Source organism: Fusarium coffeatum (assembly GCF_003316985.1).
Source record: "Fusarium coffeatum strain FIESC_28 chromosome Unknown BRIP53273_contig_172, whole genome shotgun sequence".
Taxonomy (NCBI): Eukaryota; Fungi; Ascomycota; class Sordariomycetes; order Hypocreales; family Nectriaceae; genus Fusarium; species Fusarium coffeatum.
The window spans coordinates 12,510-29,821 of record NW_022157965.1 but is presented as its reverse complement, the minus strand read 5'-3'; the positions used below and the strand labels follow the sequence as shown (position 1 = coordinate 29,821).

The following is a 17,312-nucleotide window of genomic DNA, read 5'->3' as shown; positions in this document are numbered from 1 at the left end:
ATATCATGGCGCCAAGGCGGATTAGCCGAGTTGGCGCGATGCTTATGGGGAACTGTCCCGCCAAGCCACCAACAACCCGAGCAGCACAGCCGAATCAATAGTCCGACATCAAGAAATAAAGATTGAGTTTACGGATCAACATGTATTACACAGAACATACATAGTAGTGTGGTTTGTGCATTGTCCAATTTCACAAAAGTACAAGATTTATTGGTGTTCAACAAAGTTTTCATTCAAATCAAGCTACAGGCATCTAAGCTTTGCCCTTGATCAGTTTACCCTGAATCCAAGCATGGACAAGGCCAGCAATCTGAAGGTTGTTCTTCTCGACGTGCAAGAAGTGACCGTTACCCTTGATGGCCCAGTCAGCAAGCTTGATCCACTCAGGCTTGCCGCCAGCCTGCTTGAGGAAATCAACAACGCAGTGATCGTAAGTGACGTGGACGGAAGCCTCGCCAGTGAGAAGAAGGTAAGGAACCTTGTTGATTTGAGGAAGCTTGCGGGCGGGCTCAACTTGGAGGTAGCAGTTACGGTGGGCGAGGGTCTCGTTTCCAACTGACTCATGCTCGAGTTCTGTAATATTGTTAGTTGCGGGTGCGCAGGCAGTGAAGAGTGATAGGCTTACCGGATGGGTCGCTGACAGGAGGATCGTAAGTAACGGGTGTGTTGGTCAAACCCCAAGGCGAACCAGCATAGCCGCCAAGTCCCTCAGCATAGGACCAGAAAGGTGAAGTAGCAGCCTCAAGGTTAATGCTGCCAGCGATATACTCAGGACAATCGTTGGACAGCAAAAGGGGGTTTCTGCTACCAAGCGAGTGAGAGACAAGGAAAGCCTTCTCTCCAAGCATAGAAAGCATCTCACATCCAGCCTTGCGGAGAGCATTCTCTTGTCCGACAAAGTTTGTGGTGAGAGGGATCAGAGACTTCTTGAACTGATCGTACACAGGGTCACCATCAGCGCCCGTGCCAGGCCACTGAGTGTGAAGCTTGGCTTGAGGATAAGTATCGTAGTTCTCGGGTGAAGTAAAGAACTTCATGACAGTCTCGGAAGCAGAGCCAGAGGACATGGGGTAGCTCGAAATAGCATTTTCGGAACTTCGGCCGACGGCGTTATTATCGACCAGATAGATGACATAACCCTTCTTGACAAAGTAGCTAGCCCATCCTTCGCGGCCGTCGGGGGTGTTGAGCCATGTGCTTCCAGCGAGACCACCACCGTGGAAGAAAACCAGAGGGTTCTTCTGGGTAATTCTTCTCGCGGGGGTGAGCTTCTCGACGTAGACTTGGTCAACGGTGATGTTGCCAGAGGCAGCCTTGACAGAGTGGCCGCCGACGTAAAAGAAGTCGCGCTTGTAAGGAACCTCGGGAGAGGCGCACTTCATGCTAATGGCATTCACGCCAGTGCAATCCACGGCCTCAGGAGTAGGCGAAGCCCAACTACCAATTCCGAAGAAAAAGGTAAGGTTGGATAGAAAGCGAACCATGATGAACAATATTAATTAGACGGGGTATAGTTAAAAAGAGTGGCTGCCAGAGACAAATTTCCTGGGCTGGGATATGAAAGAGCGGCTGGTCGTAGAAAATGACGATTTCTCGATGCAGAATATTAAAAAGCTCCACGGGGATTCTGACGTTTATACTGATGGCCGGGGTTCAGCGCTCGTAAAAGGGCTCAGGTGGGTTGGGGCTTAGCCAGATTATCGCCGTGGAGAATAGTAGGGGATCCCAGAAAGGGGATGCTTGGCAGTTGGTTCGAGGAAAAATTGACAGGACTAGCAGGGACCAGTACTGGAGGATTACTGAAGGTATTATCGCCTGTCATCGTGTCCATTGTTCCGGTAATTTGGGTATAAACATTAATTGCTTATTATATGCATATATAACAGCGAGCATTAATTCGACCCTCACTTGACAGCTGAGAATATCCTTCATGTTGAATTTTCGCATGATAAAAAGAAGTGGACCATCTAACAAATCTCCGACGGCCGTTGACGGTTGGTTCCTGACAGTGGATGGCAAGACGGTTGTACTCCGAGAACAGTTAGTACAGACCTGGAAACACGGAGAAATTCTTGAGTCGTTTATTTACGGCTTGGCGATGAGAGGTTTTACTGCCTTAGGGAGATCCAGCCGAAGAATTGGGACCGTCTAGGGTTTGCGATTGGGTGGTATATCACCGATGGATCGTTATGCAAGGGGGCGGCGGAGCCTTGTGGGACGAACTCAGACCACTTTGTGATCCCCGGTCTTATTATAAGGCTGCTATGGTGGGAATCCTGAAGGATCTAGGTGCTAGGCCATTAATTGGTTCTTATTACGAAGATGTAGGTTTGAAGTTTGGGTTAGCGACATACTTGTGATCAGTTGTATGTATCGAAGGTATATTGTTGAAGAGAAAATAAACAAAAGAAACGCTCAAAGCCAAGAATAGAATGATCTAGACTATCTCGCATGGAAACCTCTCGATGTACTCTCCTCATCATACGTAAGCTGCACCTCATCCGTCCTCAAAATTCCCATCTCCATACCCTTGTCCTTCCCCATAATATTCTCAATCGACTCCGAATCCTCCACCGAAGCCCTGCGAATCGTAGTCGTGTTCCTGGTATCATGTTCCAAATCAGTCCACCCTTGCGTTCGAGATCGCGAGTGAGACCCCGACGCTCCAATCTTTGTCTTTAGCGAACTCCAGGTGCCCATGATGGCCGCGTCCAGCACCGGCAGCGACGCTGCTAGCGTGCCAAAAGTAAGATCCATCACTGTCCAGCGCATGGCGGATGTGAATTGCCAGCATGAGTCGTTGGTGATTGTGATCATGGTTTGTTGGAGAAGGCCGCCTAGGACTGTCGTGCCGCCGACGAGCCAGATGAAGAAGAGGCGGGCTTTCTTGGACTTGTTGATCTTGACATACCAAAGGATAACGATTGGTGCGAGGAGAAGGACGATATTCTGGGGTTGTTAGTCTGGTTCTTGTTAAGTGGGATCAATGAATTACCTGTGCAACGTGCATGCTGCTAAGAAACTTGTTCTGGAAGATTGAATCCACACAAACTGGTGCTTCCTCCAGGGAACCAGCATACTTTTTGTCCCACATCGAGCCGAGCGGTCTGCACGAGAAGAGCATCCCTTTGAAAGATCAGTAGTGTACAATATTTAGGGAAGTATATGACCTACAGAAAATGGCGAGAAGGATGTAGATAACGACCGTGCCCAGAAAGAAATCCGCAAATAGCCTCCATTTCTTGGAAGCTCGGTCGGCAAGACGACGAACGAATAGCGTGATCGACACCTTGATGAGGCCGACAGCAACGTAAAAGATGATCTTGCAGACTGTCAAGTAGTACATGTAGAGGTTATATTGTTCGTAGGTGGATTCGTACGTGTGTTTCCCAGCGCCGGTTTGGAATAACATCGCAATGACAAGAACAGGATAAACCGTCGCCAAAGACTAACACAGTTAGCTCCAACACCTCACCTCCATTCAACTAGGAGAACTTACAGCAGCGCAAATGATAGCCCAGTCATCAAGACCAAACTGTGTTCTCGCGCCCTTGAGTCGAATCATGATCCTCGCTACAGTCGGTACAACGATCGCCAGAATCACGATGATCATCCCCGCTAGGATCGAAGGCACTTTCGTCTCGTCGGGTGGGTTCTCGGGTCGTTGGATAGAAAAGAAGAGGCCTTGACTAACGTTTGCATTGGCCATGCCATACATGCGCAGCACGCCTCTGACAATGCGTTCATCGTCTTCTGTTGCAGGAGGCGAGCCTACAAATGCTGACTGAGACATGTTGAATGTAGTAACGAAACGATCAAACACCAAACAAGAAGCAAAACACCAAACAAGAGAAGCAAAAAAGTAAGTGCTAGAGGAAACTAGCCACAATATATTAGTGCCATCTTTCCGCCACTCCGTGCCATAACCCTGTCAGCCATCCTTCTGGAACTCAAGACCTGCATCGTCCGATTTTTCATGTGTCAATATTTCACCCGCGGATATGGATTCTCGTTTCAGAGTGAATCCGTCGGCTAGATTATGGGTCATTTACTCCTTCTAGCGGTTTTCCGTAGCCCTGGTACCTTGTTCCTTTGCGGCACGGACCCAATGCTCCAGATCCAAGTGACCAAATTTCTGGGTCTGTGAGAAGGAAATACTTTATCTGTGACGTGTCTTTATTTCACATTGTCTTACTTTTCTTGCCGTGGGCAGTATAGCCGCCCCGTGTTGAAATCTCCACATTTTTGCGGCCGCTTAGACAATATTGTACAAATCTTCAACGGCCACTAAGGTAATTAATTGTACGCTCCTTTCAGGATGGTCTTTTATGCTTGGGTAAATCAGTGGGACTCGCGGCACCGGCCGAAACCCTAAGGGGAGAGTTGCCGAGTGCTACGTGAAGAATAGAGTACCATCCGTTTAGAAATACTCGCCGCAAATATCATTATCATCAGATGTTTCCAGGCGATTAGTCAGAGAAACGGGCGAGTAATAGTTGTTTGTATTATAGCCTTGAGAATTGAGACACAAAGTGCTTGAATAAATTATTGACGAGGTCAGTTGACTGTTTGAAGACTTCGTGGGGTTATGTTAGGGTTCAATAATAATCAGTAACAAGCTTTTCAAAGATCAGCAGAAAGACCCCGTATTGATAGACAATGCGAAGAAGATCTGGCGGTATCTTGTCGCATTCGCCAGAAGGGGGAAGTTCTCTCAACGCTCTCACCGTCAGTCTAAAACAGAGAGCCAAGACTTCTGCAATTCCGAGATCCATACCTATCGGACGATGTTACTTTGATGGGACACATCCACAAGAACGCCGTTTGTGCACCAATAGATCTTGCGCTTGGCGGAATTGGCTCGTGAATAGGGTAGCTGATTTTCTTACTACGAAATAAGTCATGGTTGACATCGGGTTGGAAGTGTATCATGATGTTCAAATATTCATCTGTATCTTCCCCAACTATTTTTGACCGATAGATAAATTTAAAAGAAGGTCGATAGTTTATCAGAGCTGGTACATTTCTCGCAACACATTAATTCGACGTTGCCTCAATCACTCATGTCAAATCTTTGCTCACACCAATGTCCCATGAATTCGATCAGCACCTCTGAATAGACTCACAATTAATTGAAACAATGATCAAACAGGGCATTTTCAAAATGACCTTTCCCATATTACTTGGAGCTTTGCGATTTGGCAGCTGAGGCTAAGCTGTGCGCTTTACCGGAAGTAGGTAGATAGTATATAAAGTATCGAAAAGTCGAGCAAGACTATTGAAAATCTGCTTCTTAGCCGACCACTTAATATCGGACAGTTCAAAAAACCATATTTTGAGAGTTAGTTAAATTAGACGAGCCCCGTTTGTCAACTCATAATCTATTGCTTCTGCCACTTTTTTTGCTTTTTCTTTTCTTTGTCTGCGATCACCTTTGAAGCCATCGCGAGAGCCAGTCTTTTCAAAACCGCATCACAAAGGCTGTTCCTTTTGCTCATGGCCCTTCCAACTCTTCATGCCTCAATTGCATATCCATGGAACTCTTTGAACTTGGCACTACAGTACATTGAACCTGAGACATGAATTGATTGGTTACCGTGGCACTTACCTATGCAACTTTCTGATTCGTTGAGGTTTTCATTCATCAAATTACCCCACCTCGTCTGAAAACATAACAGACAACAAACAACATATCATTGAAAAATGCAACAAGACCTAACCTTCGCGGAAGTCGGCTCAGACTGGCCTGGATGGAACCCATCAGCATTGAGTGGTTTCGAATGGTGGACCCTCATGGCACCTAAGAAACGACAACACAGGCCCATTCCGCGCTATCACGACAAAGTGTTTTCTCCTCCACATTTGTGCATTTGGAACATAAAGTTTGACGCGTTCAAGCTGTTGTGCAACTCCCCGGATGCTATATCAATTGGAGTAACCGCGCCTCAGGTAACTCCGCGAGGCCAAAGTTGCATTGAGCGGTTCCCGGCTGAACTGCTGGCCGCCATCTTCAGTCTTCTCGATCCTGATGACTTCGTCGCTTTCGGTCTATGCTCTCAGACGCTCTGGGGGCATGCTATGCAATCTACAAAGAAAGGGTACCACCGATGGAAGGAGACGTATTCGTTGGCTGGTACTCCCGTTATGTATGTTGGCTCGCATCTGAAAGTCTTACCACAATTTGTGTACGAGGAGTACCCCGACTTGATCCCGGAGGAAACGCCGCGGGAAATACGTAAAGCGAGACGGATGACAACTCGCACGACTGCCGCATTCAACAAAGCAGTACTAGAGTTCGATCAGACGCCCTTGGCCTACGATGATGCTCATAGGGTATCATTCACCAAGCATATCGCCAATGCTGACATCCCCGCGAATCTACACCCGAGTATGATAGCCTCCTTTCCTACCTTTAGCATTGAAAAAGGAAGTAAATGGCTGCTCCGTAACTTGACAAACAACGAGTTCATCCGTATGGAAGCTGTCAACACAACCACTGTGGCCCACAATGGACACAGTTGGCTCACGTTGGATATCCTTTTATACTGGCTCATCTGCTGGCGCGGCAATGGCGACCAACAAATATTAGATTGGGAAAATCTCGAAGGCTTCATAGGCGCCACCAACAGGGCCAGGGACGGAACGTGGCGCGGTGCCTTGTACGAATCGGCATACAGTGCCTTCTGGCCAATCTGGTCTGGAAATTGGGCTGGGCATAGTTTGGAAGTGGTTACAGACCGAGGTCTGGAACAGGGGTGGGTTGATCGCACTCCGGCATTTGGCCGGCTAGCTCCCAAGTTGTTACTTACCATGTACACTTTTTCTCTGTCTGAAAGAGATGTCAAGCCCAAGAGGTATTGGGAGGAGGTATTTGAGCAGCTTGGAGATGTTGTTGATGAAGTTACGGAATATGAACGGGATGGAAAGAAGTGGACGGAGACGCATAAGTTCATTGTGTCGTTGCGGACGCATGCTACTGCTTTGTGCGGTTGTGGGGGATGAGAAAACTGTCAGTGTTTTGAAATCTGGACAGGCCATCTCGCCTGAATATAAAAGTTGAAATTATTCTTTGAGTATTTTAGGAAGGATGCAATTTATGAAAGAAGCTTTGTATTCACTTTATACTGTTCTATAACTTCTAAACCGTTTTGAAAATCGGCAGATGTGTCACTAGCAGACCCCGAGTAACCATTTTAGAAAATCCACGACATGGGATCACCCGCCCCACCATTGAGAAATCCATCAGTAAGCTACAAAATGTCAGTATCGACCATTGCATATCAGAAGGGGCACTTACCATCAAATCCCAATCTTCCCCAAAATCAAGCGGCGGCGCTTGAAACTCCCCACCATCCGGCTCCAACGGAACAACAGAAGCTTCAAACGCCCCCAAAGCCTCCCTCGTAGCCTCCTCACCCGCACGTATCATCCCCTGCGCCATCTCCTCCTTCGACGCACGATTCATAGTAGCCCGGATCTGCGCCAGCAACAAACATGTAATCAAGTGCCCCTTGATATTCGTTTCACCAGCTTCAACACACTTCAACGTCCACGGTTTTGAATCTTGCATCATGTTGAAAACATCTGGTTGCAGAGGAGTCGGTGAGAGTGTATCATCTTCTTGGACCTGGTTGCGAAGATCGAGGAGGAGCATTACACTGGCTAACCAAGTAGCAGTACGGAAGAAACCAGTGCTGCAAGTTACGAAACGGGCGAAGGCGCTGTTGTCGTTGCGGCCGATGGACCACATTCTGAAAGCTGTTTCGATGGACATTTTTCGAGAGAAGGCGTAGCTTGGTTCTTTGAGGGAGAGGCCAAAGAAGGGGAAGTGGAGGGCGCTGAGGTAGCGACGCATTATAAAGTCTATTGCAAAAAGATCGAAATCTGTCGGTGAGTTGCCGTTTTTGTTGGAGGTTTGAAGAGTTTGGATTGCTTCTTTGTATGAGGCTTTGAGTTCTGCGTCCAGCCGTAATGTCTCTTGATATGAATCGCCCTGTCGAAGATCGTTGAGCAACTTTGCAACATTGAGACGAGAGGAATAAGTCTTTCGCAAGGCCCTCGCAGTTGAACTTTGAGTGAAAACACCATCGGGTCTGGATGTCGGGTTGTCACTCATAATCTGTTCATCATCATAATTCCCAGGGGTTTCAGTGTCAAAATCTTCGATGGAAATCATTGGTGAACCTCCACAGCTCATACACGACTGCAAACACAATTCGAGAATAGTGTTCCAGATTCTTCTCCGCATCTCACAAACAAAAGTCGGAGTCTGTGGGAGATGTGTTGGATCTCGATGTAAACCCATTGACATAGCCGTTCTGAGGAGCGCACCGCATCCTATCCACATGGTTTCGCCACCAACAGCTACAGTCTCCCTCGCAAGAAGAAGAAGAATGTTTGTCTGTAGAAACTGGATGCCTAGTCTCGATTTGAACTCTGGCTCAGAAATCCAAGTTTGTGCTTCGTATATCCACTGGGTAGCTGACGCTCGTAGCGAGAAATTGTCGTCGTATGTTATAGCGCCCAGGGCATGCACAAGCCTTAGCTGAACCAGGAACTCACGATCTGGTTCGCCGTCAGAAGCCCATAGCCCATCGTACTGTTTTTGAAATGTCGGAATGTGCAATACGCGGTGCAGCTTCTCTATCGTGCCGAAGTAGCATTCAACAAGACTGTCTGAAATGGCTCGAGAAACCAGATGTGTAGTGAGTGGCGTAGGCCATACTGGTACGCGAAGCTTCTTGATGTGCTTCCCCATGGCTTTGCACTTCTGATATCCTGTGATGAGATCCGATGTCTCATCCGTGTGCTCGTCGATAATCTCCATGATATCCCGAAGCTAAACCCGTCAGTCCCAGTGCAAACAATTCATCGACATCGGATACTTACTAAAGGAAGCCCAGTCACGAAGTGACTTTGTCCAAATAATCTCGTCTTATGAGAAATTGCACGCGGTATCACCATCGCACCCCCAAACTGACTCTGCGCATGAACATGAAAAGTCCCACCCAACTGCGTTGAAGTCGTCTCCAAATTCGAAGCAGGCGTAGAAACTTGCGTATGTGAAGTCGCAGTAGCAGATTTCGCTAGCTGATCTTCCAATAACCTAACCTTACTCTTCAACGCCTCAAGTTCCGGAAGATCAGAATGCGGCGTTGTCGACGCTGGTGACGAAAAACTAGCGATCGTAGCTGACCGGCTAGTGCTGGATTGATCTTCTGGCGTTGGTAACGATGCTGTATTCAGTGCGCCACAAATATCAGGTGCCAAGACCCGGTTGGTATTGCGAACTGGATTAGGTGGTGGAAGAGGATTGTCATAGACACATTCGCCGTGTCGCGAGCGCTTGCAATTGCTGCAAGGGGATTCCCGATTACAGCGCATTTTACGCTTGCGACATAACGTGCAGGCACTGCGAATAGTCAGCAAGATAAATCAATTGGAGTCTTCAGAGGGGAGTGGTTTACACAGCTGGTCTTCGGCGACGACGAATTGGCTCCATGATAATTGTTGTTAAGGTGATGAATTGAAGCAAGAATGAGAGCGGGAAATTGGATAGTTAGTCAAGGTGAGATCTGCGCTGAAGGCTTTCTTGGTCGGCCGTACACCGACTCCAACTCTTATCTCCGACTACAGTCCGATTCCGGCTGCGTTTGATTGGACAATTCTGAGTATTCCGCCCATGTGTAAGAGCAAAGGATTTATTAATTTGTCAATCGATGAGAATATAAAATATTCGATCTCTCGAGCACTCCAGGCTCTATTCCTATCATCTCAATAGCTATTAATCAGAACTCTAAACATTTGCTACATTCCCTTACAGTTTCAAAATCAAACAACTTCGCACCATGTCATCCAAGCATACCCCACAGGCAAACATTGAAGAACCCAGCAACTTCTCAACAGACCCCAAGGCCTCAACACCCTGCACTGAGAAGGCCGAAGAAGATGTCTCTCCCGCCCCCGATGGTGGTCTACAAGCCTGGCTCGTCGCGGCAGGTGCAGCCTGCATCTTCTTCTCCTGTCTCGGCTTCGCCAATTCCTTCGGCGTCATGCAAGAATATTATATGACCCACCAGCTCCGAGGGCACTCTGCAGATGCTGTTGCATGGATTGGTTCGGTCTCAACTTTCATTCAATTTGCTGCTGGAGCTTTGAGTGGACCTCTGTTCGATCGTTATGGTTCTTGGGCAAGTTCTTCCATCATTACTTAGGAGACGTGGCTAATATGCTTACAGGTGATTCGACCAGCTGCTGTCATGTATGTCTTCGCAACAATGATGACCAGCCTCTGCACCAAGTATTGGCATTTTATGCTCGCTCAAGGTGTCCTAATGGGCACTGCAATGGCTTTTCTACAAATCCCCGCCTTCGCAGCTCTGTCTCAATACTTTGACAAGAAGAAAGCTGCTGCTTTTGGACTAGCTGTCTCAGGCTCATCCATCGGTGGTATCGTCTTTCCGATTGCCCTATCCAAGATGTTAAATGACTCTTCTCTTGGATTTGGTTGGTCAATCCGTATCATGGGATTCGTCATGATTCCCCTTATGTCATTTTCCTGTATCGCTGTTCGACCTCGATTGCCGAGTAGAGAGAGTTCCTTTGTCCGGCTTGATGCTTTCAAGGATCCTTTGTTTGTCCTTATTATTACTTCACTGTTCTTTCTCTTCATTGGCATGTTTGCGCCATTGTTCTTCATCCCCTCATATGCTGTGTCGCGTGGTGTCAATCCCACCTTGGCCTCCTACTTCCTCGCCATCACCAACGCTGCATCAACCTTTGGCCGAGTCATTCCAGGAATACTCGCAGACAAGTACGGCCGACTAAACATCTACTCTATTGGTGGACTTTGCACCGGCGTTGTCATCCTCTGCATGAACGAGACCAAGACAACCGCAGCATTAGTGGTATACGCAGCAGCCTTTGGTTTCACTTCAGGAACTATCATCTCTGGTGCTTCGGCAGCCTTTGGCCTCGTGGTCAAGGATCCCCGCGATAGTGGAGCTTACATGGGCATGGGTCTGGCTGTTAGTTCTTTCGCTGCTCTGATCGGGCCACCAGTCAACGGTGCACTTGTTGATCGATATGGAGGATTCTTTGAGGTTTCGGTATTTAGTGGGGTTATGTGTCTGTTTGGAGGTTGTCTTGCCGTTTGCGCCAAGTTGAAGACTGCTGAAGGAATATTGGGTAAAGTCTAAGACTTCTTGTATTTATATACCCGCTCTGGAAGAGTTCCTGTGTAATTCAAAATCCATCTCATCTCTCGACACCTAGTTTTTGATTGTGTTGCATTTGATTATTGTGTTGCGCCAAGTGGATTGCCGGCATGACTCATCCGGCATCCAAGTTGAGAATAGCGTGAAATGTCATGTCATGAAGTTCTTGTCAGCTGAAATATGCGGCATGCAACACATATATAATCGTCAGCCTTTCAGTCGAATTTATCTATCAATCACTGAGAATATTATCCAATTAAACCCTCCAATCCGACGGTCAACATGGACTACACTACAAAGGATATCGTCAACGCCTTCAAGTCCGAACGATTGGAATTCCTTAAAGCAGACAAATCAGATACAAGACTACAACCACTCGCCTTAGAAATCCTTCAAGATCCCGTCATCCAGGCCCTCGTTGCACCTACAATCCTACATCCCAAGGGCCAAAAGGAGTGCGACTCATATATCCAATCTGTCTGCGACTCCCTCCTAGGCGTCGTCATCTTTATTCGTGATGATAACGATACATTGCAACCGATCGGGATAATGTGCATCGGCTGGGGCGGCATCTCACCCTCGGTCATGCACCACCGCAATGCTGAAATCGGCATTACAATCTTGAAGGAGCACCAAGGAAAAGGGTACGGGAGGGAAGCTATTAATTGGATGCTGGACTGGGGCTTTAAGCATGCTGGCTTGCACACTATTGGTATCACAACGGCTTCCTACAATCCAAGGGCTGTTCATTTGTATGAGAGTATGGGATTTGTACTGGAGGGTAGGAGAAGGCAAACCATCTGGCAGAATCGTGGATGGCATGATTTGATTGAGCTTGGGATGACAGAGAAGGAGTGGGAGGCTTTACGAGGCTTGACACCCATGGATACTTAATTGACGTCACATGTCGCACATATATCAAATGAACGTTTTTCAATGTCAACAAGTCAACCATCAGGATCAGCTTCCTCGACGTTGACACCGTCTTTGAAGCACCAGGACTCCTCGGCCTACACAGAACCTTTTTCTGCCCTGCCCTAACATCAAGTTTTGGCTGAACATAAAAAGGTCCTGTGTGGGCAAAGGAGTCATGATGCTTCAGAAAAAGTGAGAACCATTGGGTGCGTATCCTGATGATTAATCGAGTCCCTTTCATTCTTATATAACTGTATTGAACCTTCTCTTATCGAACCGCATTAGCCTCTCCATTCCGATCTTCCTTCCAGTCCATATCCACATCCGTCCGTGCCCCAGTATCATCGGCTGTCCCATTCATGGCTGTCCCATTCCTAGTCGCTGCATCGGGGTATGATAGTCTATCGTGTGTCGTCGAACGAATGGCGATATATGATCGGTACGTTTGAACAAATCGTCGTGCTCGGTACGTAAAATCGGTTGAGTCGTCGATATCGTTCGTGTAATCCCAATTCGTTATCCTTCTCCATCCTTGCTCTTTTCCTTCCATCCTCTCATCGTCCTCGGTCATCGAAATCTCAAGCTCGATTCGGTTCGTCGCCCCTCGTCCTTTCCTGCTCATGTCGTCGTTCTGCCGATTAATCGAAATCTTCGTTCGTTCGCCGATCCAGCAATTCCTGTTCCTTCCCCCCTCATTCGGTCGTCGTCGGGTGTTCCAATCGTCAGCGACAAACCGGGCTCCTATGCGTCCCGGTCGAGAAATTCGGGTCGTCGGGGTGTCGTCGAGTCGAGCTGTTGTCTGGACTGTGTGTTAGTAGTTGGCGGTGAACAGGCGATATATATACTTACTAGAATGTACATGTGCCTGCTTGACATCCTTCGCCTGGTAGCTCATTCATTGTGGGAGTTGTCGGAATTGATATCCATGGGACTATCGTAGACGGGCCAAGTAATTCTATGTATCGTGGACTTCGAAGGTGGGAATATGAATGCCGTGAAACTGTCCGGGATAGAAGGCAATCGGGCTTGGACGAAACGTGACATGGGTGGTCTATTGAAGGATGAAGTACGAGCGAGAGGGAATTTCCAGTTTGAGTATCGCCTCGACGTGGGTCCGTATAACAATATTCTAAATGCTTAAACGAATCTATACTGGAGTTTGAAGGTGTAAGAATCCCACAAGCGGTATATCGTAATTCCATGGAGGAATTCAGCATAACCTTATCCATAAACCACATCTCAGTGGCATGGTACAGCATGGTGTCCGGTTCAGCGACATTTGTCCTGCATCTATCTCAAGATTGAGAAATGACAGGCAATGGTTCCGTATCTAAACATTCCTGGGGAGGTCCTGGCCGGAAGGTGCTTGGGAGAGAAACTAATGATATCAATGGTCTGTCCAACAAAGGAAGCCACTGCAAAAGGTCTTTCATTTTACCGACATATCGGTAGTAGTAAACACAAACATCTTAACTCTTTTACAGAGAAGATAGAGTGAAGAACAAAGAATTCACAAATTGTCATGTTGTTCGTGGCTTTTATCCTACTTTTTTGTGGGGGAATATTAGCATGTGAACGAGTAGCGGGGTTGGCTAGTGGTCATGCCCTCAACTTCACCGCCTGTCACTTGAGTCACAACTCCAGAAAGAATTTTTTTTATCGTGCATGAATGACCTGCATAGTGGTTTATTTACGTTACCTACGTCATTAGGCAGGATGAGTGATTAATTGAGGCCTTCTGGTTTGTTCAGGCCGCTTTGAGGCATTTCTACAGCTAGACCTAACACCATGGCAAGGTGGGCCTCAAATGCTACACAGGAAAAGGATCACCAAATAGGAATGAATTTGTAGTTAGTATTCTGTGTCTACTACGACCAAACCAACCTATGGACGCTTTTTCTTAGGTTCAGGGCTGGCCAGATGTCACGCTCACTTGCATCCTTGAACATCGTGAATCTATGGCGACTTCCTTTGATTCTTACCTCGTATTGCACTTGCGATAGGAACTCGGCGCACTGGGGTGAGATGTACAGCCAGCCAGGGTTGGGCCCAAAGGCTTTGGTTGGGCTTGATGGTCTTATCTGGTGCTTCGAGATCGGTGGTGGTGTCTGTCGCCTCTGTATTGGTCTCTTCTCTTGCGCTTGAGCTACACGTCGCTTTCTTCTGCGTCGTCTGCGTGGGTCTCTCTGAGTTGGCTTCTTCGTTGGTGTGTTAGTCATGATGGGCTGGTGACGTGTTGTGGTGAAGTAGAGATATGGCACTGAAATTAGCACAAAATACAGACGATAGCAATGATAAGACAAATGGTCTGTATAAGACAAGGCACAAGGCCGATCTCAGTTTATGTACATCCAGCGTGGTGACGGCTGAATGAAGGTGGATTTCTTCAATTCAATTGTTCGCGTCGAAGTTACATAGAGGGTCATTGAACAGATGATCGTCCACCTACAAGGAGAATTGTTCGGCATGTTCTGATCAAAGAACAGGTATCAGGACACACCACTTAGCTCGCCACCCAGCAAGAGTACCTTGAGTAAGCGTACGCTGGCTTTGCCAAGCCTTCGCATCTATTGAGAGAGATTTAGTTCAGATGACAGATTATGCAACGAAGCATTATTTCTATGATACAATGAAGGGTTTGACGATATAATTCTGTTTCTTTGCCACAAGTGCATCTTAAAATGTACTGGCTCAATGGTCTAGCGGTATGATTCCTGCTTTGGGTTCCCATGTATGCAGGAGGTCCCGGGTTCAATCCCCGGTTGAGCCCTCTCTTTTGCCTTTTTGATGCTTGAACGCACAGCGGAATTGATGTTAACATTTTATTCATTGGTTTTCTTTTTGTCTGCAAAGATCAATTGTTGTCTTGAAACTGGTGACTTGACTAGCTATGGTATCCCATCTCGACATGTACCAACCTCGCACTACGCTGTTGGCGGCAACAGCGCATCAACATCAGGACCCCAACCATCATCATTCGAAATAACAATAGTGTTATCCGATCCCTCTTCCAAATCAAAGAATCCAGTACTAACTCCAGTCTGAGAAAGGTGTCTCGTCGACAAGAACGCAAGCTTCTGCTTCTCGCCATTAACAGAAACAGTTGCGTAACGAGACCCAGTGTCACCATTTCGGTACTTGATACCAATAGTGCTCAATCCACCAGAACTCTTAATACCCTTGAACGTAATAGTACCCTTCTTATCGCCGCCGATATATCCAACAGCCTTGCCACCGCTGCACTCACTGCAAGAGATAATTCTTGCGTCGTTGGCCAGCGCGGCGTCTTCGCCTTCAAGCTTTGTCGTCTTCGTTTCGGCCCATGTACCCTTTGAGACGTCGGGTGCCCAGGAGTCGTACCAGTTGAGCGTGACCTTGGTGCCTTCGACCTTGAGAGGTAGCCAGACGTAGGTGCTAGCGACGAGGTTGGTAGAGACCCAGCGGTCGCCGATGTAGATTGCACTGTTGTTGCCGAGTGGTTGGATGTAGCTGACTTGGGATTGAAAGGTCTTTGATCCTTTGGGTGCGAACTCGGTCCATTCTGACCAAGGGCCGGATAGGGACTTGGCATAGCTGTAGACCTATTCATTGCTGTTAGCATCACGTCGGACGATTAGAAGCGGGTTTTAGAATCTTACGTTGTCATTGGCATCCCATCCAGTCAAATGAGAACCGAAGATGAAGTAATAGCCGTTCTGCTTCAGCATGGCAGGCGACTCAGCAAAGTACTCCCATTCATATGTAATCTCGGTGACGTTGAGATAATCGTCCGACAAGGCCATAATTCGTGTACCAAACTCGCGCTATATTTGCATTAGCTTCCACCATCACACCTGAGATGTTAACACTTACATCTTCCGTCATGAGATAAGCAGACCCATCATCGTCCTTGAAAAGCCCCATATCACGACTCTGCTTTCCAAGGGGTCTGAAGCTGCGATGGTAGGTATACTTTCCACAGACACTATCACCAGTAGCTACACCAACTCGAGCATCCTTGTAGTCTGAGCTGTCGATGTGTAGGTACAGGACGTATTTACCGGTGTCGTCGTTGTAGATAACCTTGGGTCGTTCGACGATGCGGTTGGGGCCGAGATCTCCTGCTTCGACGGTGCGGGAGAGAAGAGCGCCTCGGTATGTCCATTCGACGAGATCGGTGGAAGAGTAGCAGTTGACGTTTTGGAAGAAGGTGCCGTCGGTTTTGTCTTCGCCGATCATGTAGTAGGTTCCGTCAACCTCACTATATCTGGTCAATACCACTCTAATGACTTGCAAAGGAAGATACCCACATCAGGCCGTGACCATGTGCTTGAACATGTTCGCCAGTGTTAGTCTGGAACGGTTAGCACCACGCCAAGATACGTCAGTTGTCGAGGCTGTTCTTACTGCGGTCCATGTCGCACCGGAGACAATATCAGCAGAAGCTCGAACCGTACTAGCTGTAAGCACAGCAAAGAGTGCAGAGAGGTAACGCATATTGACCAACGTCGTCACTTGAAGCAGCTAAAGTCTGAGCCAAGACGACACTAGAAGGTCTAGACAACAGCATCTTCTTATACTTTTTATAATCGGCGGTGATTCTCAGTTAGGAATACTCGGATGCAAATACTCGGATGCAAGAATACGGCATATGAAAGTCAAATAGCCCATCTGCATATTGAATCACGTCGATCTGAGTACCTGATACCTTCATTTACGTGATTGTATTGTATGAAAAGGGTAGACGGTACATGGTGCCTGATCGTATAGTGCTATGATCGACATTGGAGTTTGCTTCATTTTGCTGTGACAATGACACACCAATTTGGAGACCTTGATTTTCTTCAAATGAACCTTCCTTTTACGAGCATCGCACATGATCTTCGGGCCAAGAAGCGGGGTATAATAGTCGGGGTAATATGGCTAGAACGGGCCGGGATGATCATACGGGGAACGAAAATAATTTCGTCGGGGATACCGGAGCCGAACACGAATTTGGTCGTGGTTTTGAGGTGTGGTCAGAACTTAAACTGTATTTCGACGTCGAACACAAGATCATATATCTAAATTGTTTGTTTTAACAAGATCTTTGGTTTGAGCGTTGATTTTCATACTTTCTGTTGTAGGTACTGCTTTGTTATTCACAAATCTTGTTTGACGTTTTGATGTCCTTGCCCCGACCCCGGTTCATTGCAGGAAGCG

General features: G+C 47.3%; 8 protein-coding genes across 8 annotated transcripts; 3 read left to right on the top strand and 5 right to left on the bottom strand.

Moving 5' to 3' along the window:
- Positions 1-253: 253 nt before the first annotated feature.
- Positions 254-1,484, bottom strand: FIESC28_07661 (uncharacterized protein; the record flags this gene model as incomplete). Its single annotated transcript, XM_031161801.1, has 2 exons — positions 254-573; positions 626-1,484. 2 exons carry the CDS (start codon positions 1,482-1,484, stop codon positions 254-256), a joined length of 1,179 nt encoding a protein of 392 aa, XP_031014147.1.
- A 958-nt stretch (positions 1,485-2,442) lies between these two features.
- FIESC28_07660 (uncharacterized protein) lies at positions 2,443-3,793 on the bottom strand (the record flags this gene model as incomplete). The annotated part of the gene is made up of 4 exons (XM_031161800.1): positions 2,443-2,949; positions 2,996-3,126; positions 3,175-3,448; positions 3,500-3,793. The coding sequence occupies 4 exons, from the start codon at positions 3,791-3,793 to the stop codon at positions 2,443-2,445; spliced, it is 1,206 nt and encodes a 401-aa protein (XP_031014146.1).
- A 1,910-nt stretch (positions 3,794-5,703) lies between these two features.
- On the top strand, positions 5,704-7,002 carry FIESC28_07659 (uncharacterized protein; the record flags this gene model as incomplete). The annotated part of the gene is made up of 1 exon (XM_031161799.1): positions 5,704-7,002. One exon carries the CDS (start codon positions 5,704-5,706, stop codon positions 7,000-7,002), a length of 1,299 nt encoding a protein of 432 aa, XP_031014145.1.
- Positions 7,003-7,193: 191 nt separating this feature from the next.
- FIESC28_07658 (uncharacterized protein) lies at positions 7,194-9,502 on the bottom strand (the record flags this gene model as incomplete). Its single annotated transcript, XM_031161798.1, has 4 exons — positions 7,194-7,250; positions 7,298-8,839; positions 8,890-9,412; positions 9,468-9,502. The coding sequence occupies 4 exons, from the start codon at positions 9,500-9,502 to the stop codon at positions 7,194-7,196; spliced, it is 2,157 nt and encodes a 718-aa protein (XP_031014144.1).
- A 346-nt stretch (positions 9,503-9,848) lies between these two features.
- Positions 9,849-11,198, top strand: FIESC28_07657 (uncharacterized protein; the record flags this gene model as incomplete). Its single annotated transcript, XM_031161797.1, has 2 exons — positions 9,849-10,182; positions 10,252-11,198. 2 exons carry the CDS (start codon positions 9,849-9,851, stop codon positions 11,196-11,198), a joined length of 1,281 nt encoding a protein of 426 aa, XP_031014143.1.
- A 300-nt stretch (positions 11,199-11,498) lies between these two features.
- FIESC28_07656 (uncharacterized protein) lies at positions 11,499-12,110 on the top strand (the record flags this gene model as incomplete). The annotated part of the gene is made up of 1 exon (XM_031161796.1): positions 11,499-12,110. The coding sequence occupies one exon, from the start codon at positions 11,499-11,501 to the stop codon at positions 12,108-12,110; it is 612 nt and encodes a 203-aa protein (XP_031014142.1).
- A 289-nt stretch (positions 12,111-12,399) lies between these two features.
- Positions 12,400-13,030, bottom strand: FIESC28_07655 (uncharacterized protein; the record flags this gene model as incomplete). Its single annotated transcript, XM_031161795.1, has 3 exons — positions 12,400-12,762; positions 12,866-12,935; positions 12,981-13,030. 3 exons carry the CDS (start codon positions 13,028-13,030, stop codon positions 12,400-12,402), a joined length of 483 nt encoding a protein of 160 aa, XP_031014141.1.
- A 2,025-nt stretch (positions 13,031-15,055) lies between these two features.
- On the bottom strand, positions 15,056-16,607 carry FIESC28_07654 (uncharacterized protein; the record flags this gene model as incomplete). Its single annotated transcript, XM_031161794.1, has 5 exons — positions 15,056-15,712; positions 15,770-15,934; positions 15,984-16,371; positions 16,421-16,464; positions 16,518-16,607. 5 exons carry the CDS (start codon positions 16,605-16,607, stop codon positions 15,056-15,058), a joined length of 1,344 nt encoding a protein of 447 aa, XP_031014140.1.
- Positions 16,608-17,312: the final 705 nt, after the last annotated feature.